General features: G+C 37.5%; 1 protein-coding gene across 1 annotated transcript in view; it reads left to right on the top strand.

The window, feature by feature from the left end:
* Window positions 1-3,373: 3,373 nt before the first annotated feature.
* TMEM30A (transmembrane protein 30A) overlaps window positions 3,374-27,983 on the top strand; it is a 32,617-nt gene continuing 8,007 nt past the window's right edge. Inside the window, exons 1-3 of the mRNA XM_027603577.2 lie at window positions 3,374-3,823; window positions 22,769-22,876; window positions 24,938-25,045. Of these exons, the coding sequence (XP_027459378.1) occupies window positions 3,587-3,823; window positions 22,769-22,876; window positions 24,938-25,045 (453 nt within the window). The 5' untranslated portion in view covers window positions 3,374-3,586. The remainder of the gene's footprint in view (window positions 3,824-22,768; window positions 22,877-24,937; window positions 25,046-27,983) is intronic.

The raw sequence follows: 27,983 nt of genomic DNA on the forward strand, positions 1-27,983 counted from the left end.
AGTATGGAGGTTCCTCAAAAAGTTGAAAATAGAGCTACCCTATGACCCAGCAATTGCACTACTGGGTATTTACCCCAAAGACACAAATGTAGCGATCTGAAGGGACACGTGCACCCCAATGTTTATAGCAGCAATGTCCACAATAGCCAAACTATGGAAAGAGCCTAGATGTCCATCAACAGATGAATGGATAAAGAAGATGTAGTGTATATATACATATGTATGTATATATACACAATGGAATATTATGCAGCCATCAAAAAATGAAATCTTGCCATTTGCAATGACGTGGATGGAACAAGAGGGTATTATGCTAAGTAAAATAAGTCAATCAGAGAAAGACAGTTATCATATGATCTCACTGATATGAGGAATTTGAGAAATAAGACAGAGGATCATAGGGGAAGGGAGGGAAAAATGAAACAAGATGAAACCAGAGAGGGAGACAAACCATAAGAGACTTTTAATCTCAGGAAACAAACTGAGGGTTGCTGGAGTAAAGGGGGGTGGGAGGGATGGGGTGGCTGGGTGATGGACATTGGGGAGGGTATGTGCTATGGTGAGCACTGTGAATTGTGTGAGACTGATGAATCACAGACCTGTATCCCTGAAATAATACATTATATGTTAATTAAAATAAAATAAATAAAATCTGACTTAGCTATTAAAGGGCAAAAAAAAAAAATGACTAGTTTGTTTCCTCTTCATAATTCTTTAAGTTACTCAATAGTTATTCAATTTTTTTCTTTAATGTTTCTAGTTACCTAGTTTGGTGGCTTGAACACACCAATTGAGCTACCAAATAAAAATTATTATTATATAAACTACCCTGTCAAAAGCTATTTATATACATCTTTTCAGATCAAGGGGTTTGCATCTGCTTTGTCATTTTGGATTTACTTTTATATTTGGGCTCATGCATTCATTGCACACTTACTGTGTTGACCTGGTAGTCAGCATTAATATCATTTAGCCACATAAATTCTCCTTTTTACCAGGAAATCAGCAAATGAACAATCATTTGAACAATACAAATGTTATCTACGTGTATCCACACACACACACACACCAGTCACTCCGAAGAACCACAGTGAAAAATGCATGTATTGGTAATCACTGTGAGACCACTCTTTTGTTACCCCAGAAATGCTGAGTAACATTTTAAGAATTTCTACTTCATCAGATTAAATGAAAACAAAAAACCCCAAAAAACTACCTGGTAAGGACAATCATAAAACAATGTGTAACAAAGGAAATCATTAAATTCTGAGTCCCCTGAGTTAATGAGGTGGATGTGAAAAAAAGAGCTCCGTAAAGCAGCATATTGTGATGGCACAGTACAGAGAGGAAAAGGAACAGTAAGGATATCATCAAGAGGTCATTTCATCTATTTGGTCCTCATCTGAAAATGCAAGTTTTAGACAAGAATCTAAGGAAGATTTCAGTTCTACAAGTCTGTGTTTCAGTCAAAATGAAATTTCTAATAAGAAAAAAAGAGACAAGGAGTTAATCTTTCTTATAAACAAACAAAACTAAAGAAAAAGCTGATAAACATATTGCCATCACTCAGATCACTAGAACAATTAACAACAAAAATCTGAGGGCAAAATAACTGACCATTTATACAGAATGCTGAGATAGCAATTCTCTTAAGGAACTGTAACATTTAGTGGATGTGATAATATAGGTAGAAATGGGGAGACAAAACTTGCCTTACACTATATTTCTGCATCATGTCCAATATTGTTACACTCATTTTTAGGAATCAAAAGAACTCAGCAAAAGAAAAGTATTCCATGCCTTCTCCATTAACTGTGATAGATGAATGTTTTCCATTTGAGCCCTAGGTTGAAAGTAAACGGGCATAGATCAAAACAAAAAATAGCACTATGTTAACAGTGCTAAGAATTTGAGAATGGATGTCGTATAAAAGCAAAACCAAGCCAGTTGTCTGCCAGATAAGTATTCGATTGGCTCACATCTTGAGACTTGTAGTCATTTTGAAAATATATTTAATTTTAAATTTGAGGCCTAAACACTCTTCATTTCCCTTTCCTTGGTTTACCTTACAAAAGGCGTTAAGTACAAAGTCTGAAAGAAAATAAAGTTTGGGTATGGTTTCAGATGATGTGACTTACTCTCTGGTCTGGATTTCAAAGATGCCAATATAATGTGAAATGTATATAATTTTTTAAAAAAATTTACAAGTATTTGCTTATCCCAGAAAATTTGGAAAATACATAAAAGTGCAAAAAATATATAGTGCAAAAAATAGATTGCCACTTTTTTTTTTTTTAAAGATTTTATTTATTTAATTGACAGAGAGAGACAGCGAGAGAGGGAACACAAGCAGGGGGAGCGGGAGAGGGAGAAGCAGGCTTCCCGCCGAGCGGGGAGCCCAATGCGGGGCTCGATCCCAGGACCCTGGGATCATGACCCGAGCCGAAGGCAGACGCTTAACCACTGAGCCACCCAGGCGCCCCGCCACGACTTTTTTGTTGGGCTTTACACTCTATACCTACACTACTTTGGGATCATTTAGCTATTTTTTATATATCAGGAGTATCTCCTTGGATCATCAAATACTTGCAGTTTTAAACTGTCTACATAGTATCTCATTTTACAGTGCTGCCATAATTTGTTGAGGTTTTTTGATTATCCACAGTGAAGACCTACAGCTTATTACAACAGACTTCTTAAATCAATGTGCAAAAGAGAAACGTGGACACAGAAAATAAGGTAAAAAGTAACATTAAGACATTAGTGGAGGAAAAAAGTGAGAACAAGTGGCAAGATAACAGGGTTAAACAACTGGCATGATTTATTATTGACTTTAGTACAAAAGGGTCACCCACCACGCATCTCACTTAACGTTTACATTTGCGCCTTGGAGGTTTATTTATTTTTAGAAAAAAACCCGTTTTATAACCCAAGCAAACACTGCCATCCCACCAAGCTCAAGCTCCCTTGGTACAGTCTTTTAAATGCGCCGATTCCCTTCAGAGAGGGCTTCGAGGTAAGACAAAAACCTGTCTGGCGCCGAAGTCACTAGAAAGACTTGTCAGCAGCTCCAGGGCTGATGAGGGTGATTTGGGCCGGGCAGGTCGGACCTGCGATCTAGCACCTCCTTTGCCATGATAACCACAGCAGGAAGCAGATGAGTGAAAACGGAAGCATCGGAGACTGAAGCAAAGACAAACCTATTGCGTAAGCGTCGAAACCTCTTCGCTCCCAGCGACGCGCAGGCGCAACGTAGCTCCACGCTCTGGGGGTTGAGGCCCTCACTTTGTCGTCACAGGGCAAATGATCAGGGTGCGTCCGCCTTTTCCCTCCCCCTTCTATCCTCCTCCCTTTTCCCCTCCCCTTGTCCCTCAGTCTTCTCCCTCCTTCCTCTCTCCCTCCCTCTGGCGTCCCCCTCAGAATCCCGCTTCCGCTCGGCAGCCGTCTGCCGAAGGGTGTCCCGCCTCTTCCGCCTCTACAGCGGAGGTGGCGGCGGCAGCGGCGCCTGCGCGTCTTCTGTCAGGGTCAGCAGGCGGGTCCCCTGGGTGGTCCACCTGCGCGTCGCGGAGCCGCGCCGTGGGGGTCGATGGCGATGAACTATAACGCGAAGGATGAAGTGGATGGTGGACCCCCGTGTGCTCCCGGGGGCACCGCTAAGAACCGGAGACCGGATAACACGGCCTTCAAACAGCAACGGTTGCCGGCTTGGCAGCCCATCCTTACGGCTGGCACGGTGCTACCTACCTTCTTCATCATCGGCCTCATCTTCATCCCCATTGGCATCGGCATCTTCGTCACCTCCAACAACATCCGCGAGATCGAGGTGAGGGGAGGGAGCGGCGGTGGGTGTTGGCGCTGCCCCGGAACCGGGTCCTCCCCGTCTGCTCCACTCCAGCCTCAGCTCCCTGGGGGTTTGACAGGCTGGCTCTGTCCTCCCCTGCGTCTTCCCTCTCTCTTCCTCTCGTTCTTTTTCTTTCTGTGTGTTTCCGGAATTTTGCAGTTTTGTCCGAGCTTCCTCTTGCGATTTACAGGGTTTCAGACGGAATGAATGTTTAATGCAGGGGGTGGGTCGGGTGAAGAACGCCCCTTTAATGCGCGGTTCGTGTGGTTCTGTTGGGATTTTTGCCTTCAACGGAGGTTAAAAAGCAGTGGGGAAAAAAAGAAGTTCTGTCTAGGTGTAACTCCGGGAGAACTGACTTGGTCGGAGTGTCATTACTCGCGTGGGGATTACAGAGATTAACGCGTTGGCCATTGTTAGGGAAAGGAGCAGGGTCATAGAGGTATTGATGATTTTTATGTAAAGAAGTTGTGTTACCAGGTCACGTATTAGGACATATAACCGAAGTGCGCACAGTACCTTTCATTTTGTGCTCATAACTGCTTTTAGTTGTAAGGCATGATATAGGTAAAAGATAACCAGAATCTTCAATTCTTGTTTTGCTTTTAGGCTGTGTTTAATAATCATGCCCTACATTCGCCCTAGTTTTTTTTTTCTTTTTAACTCCTAGAATTTAAATTTTAAAAAAAGAGTCAAGGACTACACAGAATTAGTTGTACACTATCTACTGAACATTTTACTGATATAAAACATGACGAGCTTGGAGAAGCATCTTGATTGTCAGAGCAGCAATCATAGTGTCTTCATCTGTTTGTAGTGGTTAAGTTAGGTTGATACTAGAATGTAAATACTTCCTAGAGATGTCCAATATTAAAATCTGCTCATTCTCTTTTCTCGTACACCAGAGGGTATTTTTATCTGTTTGAAAGGGCAGGAACTGGCATCAATTTCTTTTGATTTCTTCTGTCCTATCAGGTTATGCCATGTTTTTTCTAAATTTATTAAATACTTTAAATTTGTGTATGTGATTTAATAAGGACTTTCAGAGTAATTTTATTTCAACTACTGAAATAGGCATGAAGATACCTATTTTACAATGTAATCTACAATGTTACTTCTAAAAACAAAATCAGTTATTTCCTTTAATTGTACAATGCTCACTTTGAAGTTAATAGTAATTAGTATCAATAGCATAGTTTTTAAATCTTTTACTAAAAATTCATTTTTGGTTTATTAATTGGAGAAAGTACCACAGTATGTTTCCTCAGCATGTATTTTTATTTGTTTTATCATTTTTATCTCCCTAATAATCCTGCAAATATGGTATTCACTCAACCACACTAGGATCACACATATCAGGATATGAGCAAAATAGTGTATGTAATGCAAGGACCTATGGGCTCTAGGTTGGTGTTAGGCAGAGCTGGTGTTAAATTCCAGCTCAGCTACTAACTAGCTCAGTTTCTTGGAAAACTTTCTCTCTCCATGCTTAAGTTTCCTCACCTGTAAAATAGGTGAATAATGCCTATCTTATAAAATGTGAGAGAAACAATACATTAACATTAACATTCCTGGCACTAAGTTATTACAATAAATAGTTACTGTCAATATGATGATCACTGATCAGGAGATGAGAAGTGGAATCAGAGAGGTTGATATTTGTTACTAAGCTAGCAGAGTATTGTATGTCTTGATTCCCAGCCTTAATCTTTTACACTGCACTGGAATCCTGACTGCATTGTGAATAGTTAAGTAGAAGAAAATAATTTAACATTAGAAATTTGATCATTTTACTTAAACTTAAGAGATTAAGATGAAAGTGGCAATAATTTGGAATTTTACACTATGGGAATTTACTAAATTATCAGAACTCAACTTCGTTAATGTTTACTATACCATGAAAATAAATATGTACTTTGTTTAAAACTTCAGGTTCTGAAATAAATAAGGTTCTTTACACTAAGTAGTTGTTGAAATGGAAATTTCTTGACTAGTTCTCGTGTATGTAATTTTGATTTCGAGGTGCCTGAGGAGCCTTCTGCATCTTGGTCTGGTTAAAAGGGCACTGAAGAGTTAAGGCAGTAGAGTTGAGGTCTCACCTCTGTTACTCTAGTTTGTGATCCTAGGTATGTTTTTGAGTCTTAGTTTCTTTTTCTTGAAGAAGCAAAAAATTCAGACTAGATGATCTCTGATATGCTGTTCAACTCTAAAAATCTATGACTTCCAGCTTTAATGGGGCTTAAAAAAATGCTGCGTATTCAAATTGGATCACCTTTAGAACCAGAGGAAATGAAAATTAGGAATGATTAGGAATTTTGTACCAACACTGACAATACAGTTATGTAAATAAAATCACAATTTTTAAAAATTTGGCTGTTAGGGGCGCCTGGGTGACTCAGTAGGTTAAGCAACTGCCTTTGGCTCATGTCATGATCCTAGAGTCCCAGGATGGAGTCTGCATCAGGCTCCCTGCTTCTCCCTCTCACCCTCCCCCCTCTCATGCTCTCTCTCTCTCTCAAATAAATAAATAAAATTAAAAAAAAAATTTGGCTGTTATATATGTAGAAAATTGGTTCTGGTTCAGGTGTGGAATACTAGAAAAACCTAGAGAACTTTTCCAAAATATACCTGCTTGTTTCTGCCAGCTCTCCACCCTATATTAGCCACTAGTTTAGGTTAAAATATGTTGAGGGTTGGGGTGCCTGGGTGGCTCAGTCAGTTAAGTGACTAACTGGCTCAGGTGATAATCCCGGGGTCCTGGGATCCAGCCCCACATGGCATGTCGGGGCTCCCTGCTCAGCAGGGAGTCTCATTTCTCCCTCTCCCTTTGACCTTGCCCCCTGCTCAAGCTCTCGCCGACATGCTCTCTCTCAAATGAATAAATAAAAAATCTAAAAAAAAAAAAATCTTGAGGGTTATTAAAAGTAAATGGGTAATGAGAAGTTCTTGCCAACTTCTACACTGTTAAGTTGCTCACACTTTAGCTTGTTTCCTCAATTTTGAAAATTTTAAGAACTTTCATTGCTGAATTACATCAAATTACTAGGCAAGAGGAGACTTGTCAAATAAGAATGCTTTTGTAATAGAACATAAAGTGCTAAGATCAGAAATCCAGATTTTTTAGACACAAATATCAGTGGGTCTTTACCCTCCTCCCAGAAATGTTATGTTAAAAAATTATTCTTGTAAAGTGCATTGGACTCTCTTGGAAAAGGTATAAGAAAGATATTTTTAAATTTTAATGCTTATATTTGACAGTATTATCTCTCCAGCCCCCATACTGTTGGGCTTGTATATCTTGTTTAGTTGGTTTTTAGATTTTCCACCATCTAATTCAGTGAAGTTATTAGAAAACTAAAGTTATTAATTTTATCATTCATAAGAAAATGTTTTAAATATTTAATGTCACTTAACAGTAAGGTTTAATATCTTCATTTATTATTAGCAGCAAGGAATTTTCTTTAATTTGGCAGTTGTAGGAGTCAGGCACATCCTTTTATGGCAAAAATAATGATTTTCTAGCCTAGGGCCCTTGTTGGTGAGGCTGAGCTATTACTTGAATAGAGCTAACTTGAAAAAGTTAATGAGGTCTTCTTAACTATTGCAAGGCATTTATCAGTGTGAAGTTACGTAGTTTTAAATTAATGGTTAGAATCAGATGAGTACACTTTTCAAAGTAATAATTCAGAGTATATTTAAAAACTAAATATTTACTTCAAATTAATATTGCCAAAAGTGTTCAAGAAACATTCTCATTAAATTTTAGTGGAATCGGACCCCCTTTCCCCCCCGCAACATGTTTGATAGATCCCAACTCTCCTCTGCTTTTATCTTTTTTTTTTTTTTTAAAGATTATATTTATTTATTTGACAGAGAGAGAGACAACCAGAGAGGGAACACAAGCAGGGAGAGTGGGAGAGGGAGAAGCAGGCTTCCCACCGAGCAGGGAGCCCGATGCGGGGCTCGATCCCAGGACCCCGGGACCATGACCCGAGCCGAAGGCAGGCGCCTAACGACTGAGCCACCCAGGTGCCCCTCCTCTGCTTTTATCTTACTATATCATTTACTGCCCTCAATTATTTAATCCTGGTTATTTTCTGTTTCCCTCATTCTCTAATTATATTCCTGTATAACTTGGACTCTTACCTAATAAGATTTTTAAAAGGATTAGATTTCTCTTCTGCATTTAGTATTATTCTTTGTTTATACTTAGCCTACAGCTAAGAGTCAAGGAAGAATAAATTGCTGTGTAGAAATGATGGTTAAAGGTAGGCACTATATGTTAAAAAATTTAAAATTTTCATATTCAGATGAATTGCAATGGTTTAGAAGCTGACTCTTGGAAATTAAGAGGTTTGTAGTGTGTTTTAATTTGTTTCTCAAGCAACTTTAGTTCTTAGAGCAGCAAGGCATGACAAAGTAAATATGGCTGGCCCGGACCATTTTATAAAGCTCAGGAACTGAGACTGGTTCTATAGAGGAACATTTGCAGTTGATTTGATGATAGAGAACACTAACTTTGGACCCCAATTATGTGAAATGTTATCCCCCCAAAATAATTTCATTCTTATTAGTAGACCTGTGTTGCCAGAAAATTGTATGCTAGTGTTAATATATTTTGAATTTCATCAATAAAAATTTGTGCAAAGTTGTTTTCTCTTGTTATATAAAGAACCTACATAATATCCTCAACCTTGCTTCTTGGTTTGCAAAGCCTAGAGTGTTCACTTTCTGGCCCTTTACAGAAAAGAATTTCCTGCACTTGATTTAGAGTTTTAAAGAAACATACTGGCAAATTTAGCATTTGTTACAAAAACAGCAATGTTTAACTTACACTTTCTGATTCTCAATAATCTTTCAAGGTAGGTATAATGATCTCTGATAATTGCTTGTGTTCAACCGTCTTTGTACACATTTCATAGATAAAAAAGGCCTTAGCTAAACTTGTATTAATATTGGCTGAGGTGATACCATTCTTCATTTCTTTGCACAGTCAGATAAAGTTTATGCAACCTTTAAAAAATTGCTTTTGAAATTTTTACTTTGGAGAAAGGATTCAGATAAATTCTTTAGTATGGAATTATTAGTTCAAAGAAACAAAAACTTAATCTAATTAATACTTACAATGATTTACCTTATTACTCAGCATTGTGTTGGGTGACCTGTTTAGGTCTTATATTGATTTCCTTTAAGACAGTTTTACATTCAAAAATGGAAGTTTTCCAGTCCTTATAGTGTAAAAACTCATGTCCTTCAAACTCCTCCTTTCCCAGTGCATTAAATTCAGTTTGTTTCTGAGGAGTAGAATGTATTTTTAGAGTTACTAAGAAGAAATGACAGTTTTATTTAGAGGAACAATTACAATGGTAGCAAAACAAAGCTGAGAAATATGATAACCTTTAAACTAATCTAATCATCTACATCTGTTGTTCTGTTTTACCTCTGGTTCTTTGTGTTTTGTATTTAAGCTAATGGGCAGGTCTACAGTTTATCATTGTATTCTTTATTATGCTTTGTATGCTTTTGACATTTAATAAGCATTAATTTTTAAAAATAAGGGAACTGTAGTTCCTCTTCCCCCTGGTAGCCTCTTTCTTCCTAGGATAAGTGATGGACTGTTGTCTTTAGTATGGACTTTTTCCCCCCCTACCTTTTCTGAGGTATATAATTGACAAATAAAAATTGTATATTTTAAGGTGTTCAGTGTATGATGGTTTGATATATGTATGTATACATTGTGAAATGATCACCATTATCAAGCTGATTAACACAACCATCACCTACCACAGTTAACCTCTTTGCTGAGAATACTTTAAGGTCCACATTTAACAAAAAGATAAGAGATAACAAGTGCTGGTGAGGGTGTAGAGAAAAGGGAACCCTGGTGGAATGTAAATCGGTAAACCATTATGGAAGAGCATCAGAAAATTAAAAAAGGAACTACCGTATGATCCCACAGTCCCACTACTGGGTATATATCCAAAGGAACTGAAATTAGTATCTGAAAGGGTTATCTGCACTCCCATGTTCACAAGCTTTGTGATTATATCCAATGGATTTTATTACATTCTGGGCATTAGGTCAGGCTACCCTTGAATTTTAGCTGATAAAGGACTTAGTGGGTTTGGGTGGTAAAAACTCATAGAATGAGTTAAATTTACCTAGAGTTTTAATTGACATTGGGCACATTCTGTATCAAAGTGCTGCTCTGGACATAGTGAACATTAGGAAAATGTTTGCGAACAGAGCCTCTTTTAGAAATTTTTTTTTTTTTTCTCAAGCCGAGAATCGTCCTTCTTAAGGACCCTAGGATCTTTTGGGGGATATGAGATTATACATCTAAAAGGAAAACTAAGCCTCGCTAGGTTAGTGACACAAGCAGAACATAGTTCAAAGGAAGATAAGATCACATCTGTCTTTAATAACCATGGGAAGCTTTGTGGAGGAAGTGGGCTTTGAGCTGGAACTGGAAAGATAAAGAACACTTCTAAATGGGAGGTTGGATGCATTCCAAGAAAGGAGATTAATATGAGCAAAGGTGTAGTGACAGAAAATCAAAAGGTGTATAGAGAATATAGGAGTAAGGGCAAATAAGCCAGTGCCAGATTGTGGATAGACTTCAAGTATTCGATAATGAGTATATTAAACTGAGGAAGTGGCGTGATTTGATACAATGTGTATCCGTTAGGATTGGGTTCAACAATGAGGAAATAAGATTTTCATTCTCATGTAAAAATCCCTTAGAAACACAGTCTCTGGCTAGGGTGGAGGTACTGTTTTACTGGGTCCTCTGTCTAGGTTTACTGCTCTGCCATTCTTAGGGATTGGAGCTGATGCTAACAATCCAGAATGGAGACTAGAGCTCTGTTGTTGTACCCTTTTCCAGGCAGCAGTGTGAAAGGAGAGCCAAAGAACAAAGGGGTAGGATAGGCCTCTTCAAGAAGGTTTGAGGAAGCTGCCCCGTACTGCCTCCACTTAGTAACAAGGCCACACTAGCTGTAAGGGCAGCTAGAGGCTAGAAATGTGGCCTTTCTTTTGATAACAAGATTCTCAGCTGGTAATTGAGGTTTTTTTTTTAATTAAGGTTTTTATTTTAATTTCAGTGTAGTTAACATACAGTGTTATATTAGTTTCAGGTGTACAAGATTTTATTTGTTTATTCGACAGAGAGAGCGAAAGAGTACAAGCAGGGGGAGCAGTAGAGGGAGAGGGAGAAGCAGGCTTCCCGCTGAGCAGGGAGCCCGACGTGGGCCTTGATCCCAGGACCCTGATGAGATCATGACCTGAGCCGAAGGCAGATGCTTAACCATCAGAGCCACCCAGGCGCCCCTGATTCAACAATTCTATACATTACTCAGTGCTCATCATGATAAGTGTCCTCTTTAATCCCCATCCCCTATTTCACCCATCACTCTGCCTAACCCCTCTCTGGTCATCATCAGTTCTCTATAATTAGTAATTGAGTTTTAAGCTATGGAAGAAAGGTAGCACAGAAATTGAGGTTGGAGGATGTTAGGAGTCTCTGCAAAATAAGGCTATATATAGAAAGATTTGTCTGGTGGTAATATTGACCAGATGGGAGCTAAATCATCTAGATGTAAGTCTAGAAAAATAGATTGCATTTTTATATTGATTATGGTATTGAATTGGACTTTATTTCATAGTAAAAGGCAGTATGTGTTTTGTATGTGAAAAGCAAATCCAGGTGTATCACTTTGCTGATAAGTTTTTAAAAAAATAAGTTAATGGAAGGAATTTTGAGGATCATCACCTTCTTCCTCTTATTTTCTTTAGCCTCTCTTTTTTCCTTCTCTGTTCAGCATATGTGTGTTCCAGTTTTACCTCTTAAAAAATAAAAAGTCCTATCTTAATTCTGTTTACTAATAAAAATATTAATGACTTACCTTTGAGTTTTTACTGTGCTAAGAATTTTGCATACATATGTCGTTTGATATAGTGACACAATGGTAATGTTGTTCCTTTTTTTTTTTTTTTGGAAGGGGATGTGGAATCTGAGATTAAGTCATTGCTTAATCACATAAGTAGAATTCAAATCCTAGCACTCTTAGCTCTTGTTTTGATTCTTGTAGGTACTGGTCTGTATTCTCTTTTTCCACACAGTCTGTGTGAAAAGAAGGGTCCACACTTGTTCATAATGTACATTCTCATCTTTCATTAACTCGCTCCTTAATTCACTATATCTGAAGTATGTTGGGTAGTGAAAAGTGCTATGAAGAAAAATGAAGGAAAGGGAATAGGAAGGGTTGAAGAATGGTTCACAGTTTTAAATAGAATAGTCAGGGAAGGCTTCAGTAAAGTGGTATTTGAATAAAGATCTAAAAGAAGTCATAATGAGCCATATTGATGACTGAGGGAAGGATGTTCCAGGCAGAAGAAAGAGTAAGAGCAAAAGTCCTGAAGAGTGTGTTTAGTAGGATGTTTGAGGAACAGCAAAGAGGCTAGTGTGGCTGGAGTACAGTGAGAAGTGGAGAGGAATAGTAGAAGATGAGGTTAGTGTGGTAAAGTCGTGGGCTGCACAGCACATGGGCCACTATAAGGATTTTGGAAGCCACTGAAGAGTTTCGCACAGATAGATGACGTGATCTTACTTATGGTTACAAGAGTCACTCTGGCCATGATATGGAGAATATTACCTGGGGGATAAAAGTAGAAGCAGGTATGGGGAAGCAAGAATGTCCTGTCTTCTTCAAAGTCCCTCTAGCTGGACTAAGAATCAAATTGATGAGAAGATTAATAGGAGAAAATAAAATTTAATAGCATATGTATGGGGAATCAACACAGACATGGAAATTCCAAAAACAGGCAAAATGAGGTATATATGCCATAATGAACTAAGGAGAAGGGTAGAGGGTCTGGAACTTCAAAGGGAAGGAATGTAGTTCACAGGAAGATAAGATAAACAAATTTTGCCGGACAGCTCAGAAACAGTGGGACAAAGAAGACTGATCAAACAGGCCTTGCTAGGTTCTTCCCTGTCTACCATTGCTAGTTATTGTACAATGTAGTTATCTATGGTGATAGCTCTCTTCCTGGAGCAGGTCCTCTAAATTATTTTTAGGCAGTTGTGCGGGAGGTAAAACCTTTTCGTGAATCTGCTGGGTTTTGATGGCTTTTTAACTTAAATGATCTTTATACCACAGTGGCCCATTCCGGAGCAACTTGCTCTCAGTCCCTACACCGGGAAACTAGATAAGGGTCTACTGCAGTAATTCAAGCAGATGGTGGTGGCCACAGTAGAATGGTTGCAGTAAAAAGCAGTTAGATTTAGAATATATTATGTGGATATCATGTATAAAATTTATTTATTTGTTTACTTACTGCATATTGAATTGTTAAAACATAGGCAAATGTATTAATAAATTAAATTTTTTATTAAAAAGTGGAATATATTATGAACATAGCGCTAATAGAATTTCCTCAGGTATGAACATGAAGGGGGGGGTGAGAGAAATTGTAGAATCAAAGATAACTTTAAGATATTTTGACCTGCATTAGAAGGATGGAGTTATAATTTATTGAGATAGAGGAAGACTGCAGAAGTAGTGTTGGTGTAGTAGTAGGGGTTTTTGCAGGGTGAGAAGCTGAAAAAAAAAGTTCTATTTTTGACTTGTTAGGGTGAGATGCCTTTTAGACATCCAAGTTGGAAATAATGAGTAGGCAATTGAATATATGAGTCTAGGGGGAAGGATGAGACTTGGGTCACAAATTTTGAGGGTTAATCAGCATAGATGATATATAAAGACATAAGATGGAGTAAAGTCAAGAGAGTAGTTACAGGTCAAAGAAAAGTGAGAGCATCTAGGCAGCCCGGAGTCACTCCAGTGTTTGTGGAGGTTGGGGAGATGAGGAGGAACAGCAAAGGGATTGGAAAGGAGCAGCCAGTGAGGTAGGAGAAAAACAAGGTAAATGTGTTGTCCTGGAAACCAGTTTTAAGGAAAAGTGTGTGGACAATAATAATGCTCAGTTCTCCTGCTGATAGCTCACATAAAGGGAGAACTGAGAGCTGACCTTGGAATTACATGATACATTTCATAACATGAAAAGCAGTGATGAACCTGTCCTACAGTGAGTGCCATCACCATCCACATGGTTTTTCACACCAGAAATCCTGGAAGTCGAACTAAACTTATTTATCATCATCCCATCTCTAGGTACTAAGTTTTATAGATTCTACTTTATTTTTTTGAATCTGTCTTTTCCCCGTTTCCACTGTTGTTTTCTTAGTTTGTGTTCTCAACGTTTCCCAACTGGATTATTGCGGTAGTACTCTATTTTCTTTGCTTCTAGTCTGTTATTTTCTTTAGTCTTTCTGCACATTACTGACAGGGTGATTTTTTTTTTTTTTTAAGCTAGTCTGAATATTTCGTTTCTTGCTTAAAATTTCTCCTATGATTCCTTCTAGTATTCAGGCTTATGTTCAGACCCCTTCATGCGGAATGTAATTTTCTTCAAGATAGGCTACTTTTCTGCTTCTTTAGCCTCACCTCCTACCACTCCCCTACTTTTTGGTCTAGCCATAGCAAACTACCATAGTTTCTGGAACGTGGCATGCTGCCCGATCTACCTAAAATGTCTTTCCTTTTTTTATTCTGCCATTTGTTTCAAATTTCATTCCTGTCAACGCTATGGAAAATGTTCCCTGATTCCTCCCTTTCCCCACCTGATAATAAATGCTTCTCAGGTTCCATAAGTACTAGCTTATGGCCTTTTCTAACATCATCAAATTATATCCTGTAACTATTAACATGACTTTCTATTTCACTAGTCTATAAATTCTTTTGTAGTATGAACAATGTATTTTTCCATTATATATTCCCATCCTGTAGTATAATGTTTCGCATTTAATAGGGGCTAAGATGTTTTAATGAACAAATTAATTAAACTGAGTACAATCAAATTTTAAAACCGTTTATTGAGAGTTTATTGATCATCTGAATGGTAATGTGTTTCTGAAGGAGTTACTGAAATTAGCCAAGGAAAGTGTTACAGGTTACAAGATGAAACTTGTATTAATATGATATCCACCCATGTCTAAAGGCAAAACAAATTTGCCTGTTGAATAGTCATCTAGAGAGTGCTGAAAATTTAGCAGATAGGTTGATTGGCAAATGTTGGAGCAAGGAGGAGGGTGCATAATTTTAAAAATGGCATAAAATACATCCCCTGCTCCTGTACACAAACACAGGCTTTTTTGAGGTTTATTTTAAAAGAAAGTGCTGTTGTATACATATTAGTTCTGAAAAATTGGAAACCATAGACGAACCAACCATTACATGGATTTGTAGTTTAATTTCTAAATTTAATTGAAATTTATTTAAGAATGATTATATTATAGCATCTAATAGCATTGTACATCAATACACTAAGTTGGCTATTGTTCTAAGTTCTCAGGTCTCACATTATATACAATTATGTTTAGTTTTGAAAAAAAAATTTTTTTTAAAGATTTTATTTATTTGATAGAGAGAGACACACAGAGAGAGAGAGGGAATACAAGCAGAGGGAGTGGGAGAGGGAGAAGCAGGCTTCCCGCAGAGCAGGGAGCCCGATGTGGGTCTCAATCCTAGGACACTGGGATCATGACCTGAGCCGAAGGCAGATGCTTAACGACTGAGCCACCCAGGCGCCCCGAAAAGAATTTTTTAACTTAATTTTTTAAAAAGATATAATGTACTTTCCCCCTCCCTTTAAAAATATTAGCATGAGGTCTCAAAGTTTGATCTGTAGTGGAAACAATGAGAGTCAAATTCAGGGATACTAAATATATTGCTAAGGAAGAATTAGCAAAACTTGGAAGCTAATGCTAAAGTTGGTGTTGAGACTTTGAACTTGGATGCTTGGGACAGTGGTGATACTGTAGCCAGGGCACAGGGGTGCAAGAGCACCTGGCTCCAGGGGTCCCAAATAGATCAGGTTCGGCCAGTTGCCGCTGACAAAATCCAAAGACAGAAGGGAGGAGTGGTGGTGAAAAAAGAAAAGAATCTATTTCAGTGTGGCCAGCACAGGACGGAAGTGGACTAGTTTCCCAAACGCTGTCTCCAAAGTGTTGAAAATACTTCTTGGTTTATATAAGGAAAATGTGGGACAAAGGTCAGTGGGTACATGCAGGTGGGCAGTAAAGGTCAGGTGAGTCATTGTCTTGGGAGTCAGTCATGCTGGTCTTGCTGGCTCAGGGCAGTCCTTATTGCTGAGGGGGTAATTTTGTTCCCAATCATGGGGATGCTTTTCTTGTAGGGTCTTTTGCTTGAGTTAAGTGATAAGCTGGAAAGAACTTAATTAGAAAGTACAGACTGAGGTCAAAATGAAGGTAGTTTAAATAAGTCCTCTTTCAGTACTATTTACAGGTATCTAAGACAACCATTGGGTGTGAGATTAAGGGATTCAATGAACTATCATTATTGATTTTCTTAAAGTAAGTTTTTAGGGAAGCACAACCAGACACTTAATTGACTGAGCCACCCAGGCACCCCAACAAAGTCGTTTTTAATTTGTTGTTAAGTTGAAAAATGTGAAGATTTGGTATTGTTTAAAACATCAGCATATTCACAATCGACGCCAATTTTATTCTTTGATTTTATTAATTTATTTGAGAGAGAGCAAGGAGGGGGGAGCAGAGAGAAAGTGTGGGCTCCTATCCAATATGACTGGTGTCCTTATAAGAAGAGACAGACATTCACAGAGGGAAGGTGATGTGGAGACAGACATAGGGAGAATCATGTCGCAATAGAGGCAGAGGTGGAGTGATGCAGATGCAAGTCAAAGAACACCAAGAATTGACGGCCACTACCAGAAGCTAGAAGGAGGCAAGGAAGGAATCTACCCAGAGTCCCAGAGGGGGTATAGCCCTGCTGACACCTTGCATTCAGACTTCTAGCCTTCAGAATTGTGAGAGAATAAATTTCACGTTGTTGTAAGACACCCAGTTTGTGGCAATTTGTTACAGCAGCCCGAGGAAACTCATTTAGTCACATACCAGCCTTTTGGTTTGGGGCAGTTATTTAACCTCTGAATTTCAGTTTCCTCTCTGTAAAAGGTTAAGAGCAGTTCTGGCATGGAGAAGACATTTGGGAAATAATAGCTAGTTTTGCTATTGCTGTCCTTTCTTTAAAGGTAATTTACATTATTACCTAATTCATTAATTTATCATTTCCAAGTGTGAAATTGAAACTCACTGATTGAATTAGAAGTAAAATCCTTGGGGTGCCTGGGTGGCTCAGTTAGTTGAGCAGCTGACTTTGGCTCCAGTAAAACACAGAGTATCATTATGGCTTCAGTTTACCTTCTTTAGCCTTATTTCCTTCCAATATGAAAACTGTCCATAAATCCAAAATGTTTATGCTCATTGTCCGAAATATACCTGTGCCCTTTAACTATTCTTCTACAGAGCAAAGGGGACTGTTGATGCTTCAGAAAAAGCAGTTCAGTAGAAGAAACTTGGGATTGGGGTCAGAAATGCTTGGTTTTAGCCTAGTGCAAGCTGTTGCTATTTGTGTGACCTTAGGCAGGTTTCTGAATGTGTTCTTTTTTGTACAGTGGAAATAACAATATAGGATTTTGGTGAGAATCAGATGAAATACAGAATAGAAAGGAATGTGTAAACAATATTGAAGTTTAGGTATGATTGCTTTTGTATCTATTTTGTACCATACGTTATGCCTTACATGTAGTAATGCTTAATATGTTAATGATAATGGTTTTTTTTAAAAATTCCTTTCAGATTTTCTTGAGATCAAAAGACATGCCAATTTTTTGTACATTTTGAAAACTATATCAAAAGATTGTAATGAAAATGTTATAGCTATCCCCCCTTATTCTTGGCTCCAGTAAAATGTTCAGTTTTAATATACTGTAGTGTAATTTATTAGACTTCACATTCCATCATATTATTTTTGTTCAAATAAATAATAAATATCCTTGCTTAATCACAATTAGTAATCTTTCTTTCCTACTTTGCCCTAGAAACTAAGCTGAAAGAGAGTGATTTGAGAGGTATTTGTTCAAAGGCGTACAATATGGTAATAGGCACAGCTGGCAGCTTTTTTAAAAATCCTTAAATTAGTCTTAAAAAAGCAAAAATGCAGTTTTTTTAAATAAAATCTGAAAAAAATTTCAGTATAGCTTAATATAGGTTTTAAAATACAGTTCTATCTTCTAAATGGTCTCATCTTTCATCTCTTCAGAATCATAAAACTTAGCTTTTAAGTGGGATATTGTGCATGAATAGGCCCTGAGCAGAAAGCTGTGGCCCAGCAGGCGTAGTATAAATTACATATGCTTTGCCTCTCTTCATTTAGGAGACCTGTGTTTTTAGCTTGCTTTAGTTATGTGTCTAACTTCTCCTAGATATTTGGTGTGAATAAAAATTTTCTCTAAACAAAGTTTTATTAGTAAGCAAATAAGCTTTGATGGAGAACGTTTCAATATCAGAATTTGACAAAACCAAGATTTATTAAATAGTTTTGTAGTTTTTGACAAGCAATCAGATGTTGGGGCGCCTGGGTGGCTCAGTGAGTTAAGTGTCGGACTCTTGAATTCGACTTAGGTCATGATCTCAGGGTCCTGTGATCAAGCCAGCCAAACCCTGCATTCAGCCTGTGCTCAGTGGGGAGCCTGCTTATCTCCCTGTCCCTTTGCCCCTCCCCTCACTTGCCCATGCTCATGCTCTCTCTCTCTCCCTCTCTCGCTGAAATAAATAAATCTTAAAAAAAAGATCAGATGTTGCAATTAGTTGCTGACTCTATTTTCTGTATACTGATTTTAACCTTTTTTTCATTTATAAGGAAAAACTGAACATATATAAAGTTTAAATGTTCGGTTTTAGAAATAAAGATTAAATGGCTATTTTTTTTTTTACTTTATTAAGATAAATAAAAGGCTGTTAGTCATAAAATTCTTATTTATCAAAAGAATGAGAACACAAGCAAGCCACAGAGTAGAAAAAAACATTTTTAAAAGGACTATTATCCGAGGATAAAGGACTATTAAGGGACTATTATCCAAAATATGCAAGGAACTCTTAATACTCAGCAATAAGAAAATGAAAAACCCCATTAAAAATTGGGCAAAAGACCTGAAGAGATATCTCACCCAAGAAGATACACAGTATCTTAGTTTGGGCTCTTGTAACAAAAATTCACAAAAGACCATAGACTAGGTGGCTTAAACAACAGATAGTCATTTCGCACAGTTTTTGAAGCAGGGAAGTCTAAGATCATGGTGCTGGTAGATTGATTTCCTGGTGAGAACCCTCTTCTGAGCTTGTAGGAGGTCGCCTTCTTGCTATGTCCTTACCATGGCAGAAAGAGAGCTTTGGTCTCTCTTCTTTTTATTAAGGACACCAATCCCGTCATAGGATCCCCACTCTTATGACCTCATCTAAATCTAATTACTTCCCAAAGCCCCACCTCCAAATGCTATCATATTGGAGGTTAGGGCTGCAACATATAAATTTTGGGGGGACACATTCAGTCTATACATTCCACCCTTTTGCTCCTTAAATTCATGTCCTTCTTGTATGCAAAATATACTTTGATTTCATCCCAACAACCCCCTGAAGTCTCAACTCATTCCAGCATCAACTCTAAAGTCTCATCTAAATAACAGTTAAATCAGATATGGGTGGCACTTGAGGTATGTTCATCCTGAGACAAAATGTCTTTCCAACTGTGAACCTATTTAACCAGGTAAGTTATGTGCTTCCAAAACACAATGGGGGAACTGACAGCATAGACATTCCCATTTGAAAGGGGAGAAAATTAGAGGAAAAAAGGGGTGACAAGTTCTAAGCAAGTCTTCAAAATCTAGCAAGGTAAATACTATTAGATCTTAAGGCTCAAGTGTAATCCTCCTTGGTTTGATGCTCTTCTACCTTCAGGACCTACTGGGCCAGTCTTGCTCCAAGGCTCTTTCTTGGCTGCTGTCATTATCCTTAATGTCTATATCTCTTCCAGCCTCTACCCCTTACACAGTTCCAAAGCCACTTCTATCTTTGTAGGTATTTGTTACAGCAACACCCCGCTTTTTAGTCCCAAACTCTGTTTTAGCTTGGGCTGCCACAAAACAAAACCAAAAAAAACAGAACAGAAAACAGACTGGGTGGCTTAAATAACAGACATTTATTTCTCATGGTTTTGGAGTCTGGGTAGTCTAAGATCAAGGTGCTGATAGATTCAGTTCCTGGTGAGGACCCTCTTCCTCACTTGCAGATGCTGCCTTCTCACTTTGTTCTCACGGGACAGGGAGAGAGAGAGAGCTCTGGTCTCTGCTCATAAGGACACTAACCCCATCATGGGGGGCCCTACCTTCAGGACCTCATCTAAATCTAATTGCCTTCCAACGGCCCCACCTCCAAATATAACCACATTGAAAATTAGTGCTTCAGCACTGAATTTTGGGAGGATACATTTGGTCCCTAATATACAGATGGCAAGTAGTATATGAAAGATGCTTAACAATGATATACATCATCAGAGAATTGTAAATTAAAACAAGATACCACTGTACACCTATTAGGATGGTGAAAAATCCAAAAACCTGACAGTAGCACATGCTGGTGAGGATGTGGAACAACAGGAACTCATTCACAGCTGGTGGGAATGCAAAATAGTATAGATGGTTTGGCAGCGTCTTAATAAAACTAAGCATGCTCTTACCATACAATCCAGCATTCCTACACCTTGTAATTTACTCAAATGGGCTGAAAACTTAGGTTCACACAAAACCTGCACACGGATGTTTATAGTAGTTTTACTCATAATTGCCCAAACTTGGAAGCAATCAAAATGTCCTTTAGTAGGTGAATGGATAAATTTGTGTTGCATCCAGAAAATGGAATAATGTTCAGTGCTAAAAACAAATGTTCTAGCATATTATTAAGTGAAAGAGCCAATCCAAATAGGCTACGTACTGTGTGATTCCAACTATACAACATTCTGGAAAAGGAACAACTGTGGAGACAGTAAAAAGATCAGTGGTTGCCAGTGGTTAGGGGAGGGAGGGATGAATAGGTAGAGTACAAAGGATTTTTAAGACCATAAAATAATTGATACAGTAATGGTATATACATGTCATTATACATTTGTCAAACCCCGTGAAATGTACAACATCAAGAATGAATTTTTTTTAAAGATTTTATTTATTTGACAGAGAGAGACACAGTGAGGGAGGGAACACAAGCAACACAAGCAGGGGGAGTGGGAGAGGGAAAAGCAGGCTTCCCGAGGATCGAGGATCGGGGAACCTGATTCGGGGCTTGATCCCAGGACCCTGGGATCATGACCTGAGCCGAAGGCAGACGCTTAATGACTGAGCCACCCAGGCGCCTCGAGAAGGAATCTTATTTTAACCTCTGGCCTGCGGGTGCTCATGATGTGTCAAATAGGATCATCATTTGTAACAAATCTACCGCTTTGGTGGGAGATACTGATAATTGGTAGGCTTGTATGTGTATGGGGGCAGGAAGTATATGGGAACTCTACTTTCCACTCAGTTTTGCTGTGAGCCTAAAACTGCTCTAAAAAAATAAAATCTATTTTTAAAAAATTCTTATAATGGAAAAAAAGGCTCATATTAGCTATCAGGCCAGGTTTTCTGCTACCAGCTGGTGTACTGCAATTCAATTCTGATACTAACCACCCTGAAATAGCATCAGACTCCACAGCTCTAAGGGCATGGTTCCCAACCAGATTGCCACCACTTTAGACACCAGCTGCAAGTTAGGTCCCCAGGCTACCCACACTTCTGGTCAACTAGCTACAAATCCAGGGGCTTTCTAACCCCCCCCCCCCCACCACCACACTTTCCTTCAAATGCCAGTTGCAAGTTTAGAGGTCTCCAGGCCATCTATACTTCTGACCAATTGGCTGTAAATCTGGGGTTCTTGTGATCCTTCTCAGTTTCAGTAATTTGCTAGAATGAGTTAACTCAGGGAAGTGCTATACTTAGGATTACAGTTTTATTGTAAACAACATAAATTGGGACTAGCTAAATGAAGACAACATGTTAAGTTGAGGTCTGGGAGGGTCCTGAGTATAGAATCTTGTGCCCTCTCCCTATAGAATCAGGGCACATCACTCTCCTGGCACATCAATGGGTTAACCAACCAGGAAGCACCCCTGTGCTTCTGTTTCCAGAGTTTTTTTTGACATTTCATGACACAGGCATGATTGATTGAACATTGGCCTATATGATTGAACTAAATTTCCAGCCTTTCCCTTCTCCCCAGAGGTTGGGCTGGGCCAAAGTCCCTAATCACATATAGTCTTTCTGGTGACTAGCCCCTATCCTGGGCGGTCTCTAGCAGAAACTCTAGTGTGTGAATCAAGGAGCTTATAAAAAACAAATACAGTCCTGTCATTGGAGAAATTCCAAGGGTTTTAGAATCTCCCTGACAGGAAACCAGGACAAAGACAAGACAAATTCTTTATTTTACAACACCAAGTTTTTAAGAAAATGGTAGCTCTTGAGATACCTACTAGTTTTTTTTTTCTTAATTTGAAAATGTACCATGGAAAGCTGAGGTGACTGAAAAGTAATAAAGATTGGAAGATTTAAGAGCAAAACTGATTTACTGATCTCTGTATCAACTTGGTATTTTAACTATTTAGACTATATAGCTATTTAAATCTTAATGCATCATGCAGTTAGAATTTTATATCTGATTTTATGCATAAATATATTGCTCCTGGTAAAAAGGAGACAGGAATTTACTTGGAAAGATGAGCTAGTAGAATAACATAGGACCCTTTTCAGTTTTTATTACCTTAGGTTGTCAAAATAAATTACCTTGAAAACTTTTTTTCTGGGCTATACTTTGCTTCATTGGACTCATTTTTTTCTTCTAATAGCAAGTTATTTCACAGTGTATCCACTTTCTGCAAGGAAGTGCTTACTTACATGTTTCTCTTACAGATTGATTATACCGGAACAGACCCTTCTAGTCCCTGCAATAAATGTTTGTCTCCAAATGCGACACCTTGTATTTGTACCATTAACTTCACACTGGAACAGTCATTTGAGGTCTGTATTCCCAATGTGTTAGAAAAGCCCTGCTTTTAAAAATATTGATATTTTATTAAAATTTTTTTACCACTTATTTCATTTTTGTAGAGAAGTCCATATCCTTTTGAGGAAGATTGTTTTGTTTGACTATTGCATTATGCTGTCTGGTGATTAAATACATGTATCTATTTAAATAGTTTAGTACTTTATAAACTAAATTTAAACATTTTATCTTTTCACTGGAAAATTTTATTACTGTACAAATCAATGTATCATTTAATCAAATAAGTTTGCTTACTTTTAATACTAAAGTAAGTTCACTTTGGAAATTTACTAAGTCATTCATTATTTAATTGTATTATTTTTCTGTTAGATATGAATTAATCATAAATGCAAACACGTAGTGGAAACTTATTGATCTTTTATGTCTTGATAAGCAATTAGAACACTACTCTGTGTATGTGTGTGTAGTTGTGTATCTTTTGCATTCATAACTGTTACTGGAAATTGAGCAGATGCTGAAGTACATAAAGATTCAGAATAGGCATGACAAGACCAGTTTGTGCTTTCCTTTACCTAAAAATTGAGCTTAAAAATTGTTTTATTCTTCAGGAAGCAAAACTACTGTAATACTTATCAACTTTTTAGATTTTTCTACCCTTAAAATTTTCTTAAAGGCCTGGTAGACTTCTGTAGTCCCCGGTAGGTAGTTGCCATCTAGTGGTTGTAGATGCTCTTGCCCTGAAATAAAGGATAATAACACTCTTAAAAAACGTGAAAATAAATTTGGGAGAAGACAGGAATTTACTTTGTTTCAGCAGAAATAACATATAAGTTAAAAACATTAAAAATTCAGATTTTTTCACTGTGATGAAGAAAACTGTAAAGATGGATGCATAAAGTTCTGCTTTTGTCTGAACAGGCAGAATTGAGATAAAACAGACTTGTAATGATAAGAAAGCTTCAGTAGTTTCCTTCCCCATCCAAAAACATCTATTTCAGAACTTCTGTTTCTGAAAAGCCCATTCTTTTATGGGCTTTGTGTTCCTTCACAAGTCCAAACTTTGCACTGGACTAACAGCCTTTTCAAAGTTATTTTGTCTCAGTATTCATTGAAAGGATTTCTTTTTCAGTTTATCAGTTGAATTTACTGTACTGGTTCTTAATTGAGATGATCTTTTTTTAAGCATATTCTTTGTTTCTGTGATATTTTTGATAACCAAAAATAGCTTTTATATAAACATTTTTTTTATATGGAATGGGAAAGTTTGCATAATTTGACCTTTGAAAATCAAACTTTAAATAAGTAATTGTGTATGTGAAAATAGCAAATCAAATAAAGCCTACTTAAAATGTTTTTTTTTTTTAATTGAGTTATTTTTGATTATAGACTATAAAGGTAGCAACCAGAAAGGAGAAAATAGCTTAATGTTTTCGGTACCTCTTAAAACCCTAAGTCATTCAAGATGGTTTTGCGGTGCCTTGTAAATAATTGTAGTGTATGTAGGTCACCCTTCTTTCCCAAGTCATTCCATATTGGCTCCTCCAACTATATTGAAGTATTTTTCTTGGTTGTTATGTATTGATTCATTATCTTAGATACTTTACTAATTACTAATTTATTAATTACTAATATTATATAGTATCTTGTTGAGAAATGTATTATGTCTCAGTTCAAGTTCAGAATTTACTTGGGCAATAAATGAAAGATTGACCATTATCCCTTTGAAAAGTTGACTGGGTGGAGACCAATCTGAATTGGAGAAAATTTGAAGTTGAAAATAGGATAGGCTAATAGATACCTTGAGGGCTTTTTTTTCATGCAAGTAGTACTTCTTTGAAGTCTTTAAGGATATTTCAAAGTTTATTCTTGAATTTTTGTAACTACCTTCTTTAACCTTATTTATAATTTGTAGTGTTTTAGGTTGTTAAGAATTGGTGGGATTCACTCCAGGACTTGTTTTTAGTTATCGCAAATTCTAAATTAGTAAAGTCCAAATGACATAGCTTTTATGTATGCATGAAACAAGTTTATACACAGTAGTTTCATATGAAAATTTTTCCCTTCTCTTTCTCTAGGGCAATGTGTTTATGTATTATGGACTGTCTAATTTCTATCAAAACCATCGTCGTTATGTGAAATCTCGAGATGATAGTCAGCTAAATGGAGATTCTAGTGCTTTACTTGTAAGTAAAATGATGGGAATATGAAAATATGGTAGATATAAATAAGAATATGTGCTAATAGCTTAGTTAGAAATGTTAAATTTAATAATGTTAGGAGAAAATTAAAGTGTTACTTGTTATTTGTAGTTTGTTTAGTGAGGGTTTTTATTTTTTTATTATTTTTTAAAGATTTTATTTTTTTATTTGACAGAGCAAGAGAGCACAAGCAGGGGAAGCAGCAGAGGGAGAGGGAGAAGCAGGCTCCCTTCTTTTTTTTTTTTCTTCAAGATTTTATTTATTTGAGAGAGAGAGCTCGAGAGATTGAGCCAAGAGAGCACAAGCTGAGGGAGAAGGAGAAGCAGGCTCCCCGCTGAGCAGGGAGCCTGATGTGGGGCTTGATCCCAGGGCCCCGGGATCATGGCCTGAGCCAAAGGCAGATGCTTAACTGACTCAGCCACCCAGGTGCCCCAAAACAAGCTTCCCTTCTGATGCCCAGCCTGGTTTGGGTTAGAGGATCTTAGTTCCCTGACTATTGTTCAACTTTTCATAGTAATGGTTGGTGCCCAAGTATTTTATGTTATTGCTGCCAATGCAGCAAACCTTCAAGAGTTCCAGAGCTACTTAGGATTTCTAGAAACAGTGAATCTTTTAGAATGCAATTTAGGACTATATTGTGACCAGAATGCTCCTGGTAAGCATGTATCTGCTCTAGGTTATCTTTACTGGTTTTATTGCTAGTTCCTAATATTTGGGATCTCAAGAAATAACAAGTCTATTTAAAGATTCTGGTCAGGTCTGCAATATTTTGCAATACCATGTGAGGTTTTAGGACTCAAATCCAGAGAAGGTGATGTTCTGTGAGACACACCAAGTTCTTAGATCTTTCTGAATTTGTTGAGTGGGATTATAGATTGGGCGGGCTTAGAGTTGTTCTACAATTCTTTTATTCAGATACACCCTATCTTTGCTAAGAGCAAAAGAAGCTGAGAGTGAATCTTTTCCTACAGCTTGCAAGCAAAAAGCTTTTAGCCTAGACTAGAAATTGATGAATTTGTTTCTGTAAAGCCCAGACAGTAAATATCTATGGTTTTGCAGGTCATATGGTCTCTGACACAGCTACTCCCCTCTGCCATTGTAGAATGAAAGTAACCCGTAGACAATACTTACCATGAATGGGTGTACTGTTCCAATAAAATTTTATTTATAAAAACAGGTGGTGGGCTGGATTTGGCCTGTAGTCTGTTATTTATTGGTTCCTGAGCTAGACCAAAATACACGATTTTAAGACCAGGTGGCTTTCAAAAATTTTAAAGATTTTAAAAATGGACAGATTGAAGTCTAAGTTAACTTAAAACATTGTGTGTAAGGTCTTTCACAATCTGCTATCAACCTACCACTCCATTCTACTTCATTGTTTCCAACTCTTATCTTTAATGTACCTTTGGCTTGGCTGCTTTGGGTGATGTATGCTTCTCCCTAACCATTTCTGGGACCAAGTAGTCTGCCCTCTTGGCATTCACATTTTATTTGCCGAGGATGCTGGTTTAAGTCTTGCCCTGGAGGTCCTCTCACCTGGAGGCCTACTATCGTCTATAGTGTCCTTGGATACAAAATAACTTCTCTACATATTTAGTTCGTTCATACCCTATCCCAAGTCACTTCTCACCTAGCTTAACAAACTCTCCCCACATCTTGCATTCCCAACTCTCTCCACATTATCTGCCCTGGCCCTACTCTCAGGCCATTTTCTTCATAGTTGCTATAGTCAAGTAAAATCTCAGGATGATCTGAACTATGCATAATTCTCCAGTGTTATCATATGTCATTCTGCTTGTTCCCATACTCTAATTACATTCTAATTTTACCTTCTCATAAATAACAAGTTTTTTCTCAGTGGCATGTATTCTCTCTGCTTAAAACCCTCTTCTGCCTGCTTGTCACCTATTCTTTTTTAGGTCTTAACTTATGTGATACTACCTCCAGAACAAAGTTTTCCTTATCATAGATTCTCAAGTAATTTATTTTGCCATCCCCCATTAATTATTTGGCATACCACTTTCATACACTTACTGCAATTTGCAATTATATATTTACTTATTTGTCTTCTGTTTTCCCGATTATGCTGTAAGCTCATGAGGGCAAGGAGCATTTTAATCACCATATACCAAGCACCTTGCCAGTGCTTAGCACATGGAAGGCATTTAATAAATACATGTTGGATGAATATAGACACCTTCATAATGGGTCTTATTTCATATAATGGTTGTATATGGATCTCTTTCCTCTATTATACTGTGAGCTGCTTAAAAGCAGGGACTTATTTATTTTTTCTGTGTCTAGCACCTTGCAGGATACATGGTTTATTAAGTACTCAATAAATGGCTTTCCTAAACCAGTTACTGAAAAGTATCTAGCATTGCTTAGTTCAGGGATCTCTGGTGCATAGGTAATAAATAATATTTTCCTTTCTTGTAAAACTTCCTGAAGAATCCAGTGGCTAGAATATATTTGCCCTACTGAGAGTTTATTTATATTTAAAACCTCACCCTCCCTCCTCCTTTCCTTTGACACGGAACCATGGGATTAACCCAGAATTACACAATTTGAGATTATCTAGTTGAACATGTTCATTTTCTAAGTGAAGCCCAGGTAAATTAAGGGACTTGCCCAAAGTTACATAGTACATAGGTGGAACTAGAGCCTCCAGTCTACTTTCAGTTGAAGATTCCTTTTTTTATGTCACAACTGGATTGACAATAGACTGCTTCTTAATTTTTCTTGAGCAGAAAACTCTTCGTGATATGATTTTTGTGTTGATACGAAAATTTTTAAAAAGTCAATTTGATATATGCCTATATGACAAAATATTTGCAAGGAAGGGTTACATAAAAAGGTAATACGGTGACGTTAAGAAATAATTTGAGTATTTAAATGTGGTGTTCTAGTCTTTACAATACAG

The sequence above is a fragment of the Zalophus californianus genome, chromosome 7 (assembly GCF_009762305.2).
Source record: "Zalophus californianus isolate mZalCal1 chromosome 7, mZalCal1.pri.v2, whole genome shotgun sequence".
Taxonomy (NCBI): domain Eukaryota; kingdom Metazoa; phylum Chordata; class Mammalia; order Carnivora; family Otariidae; genus Zalophus; species Zalophus californianus.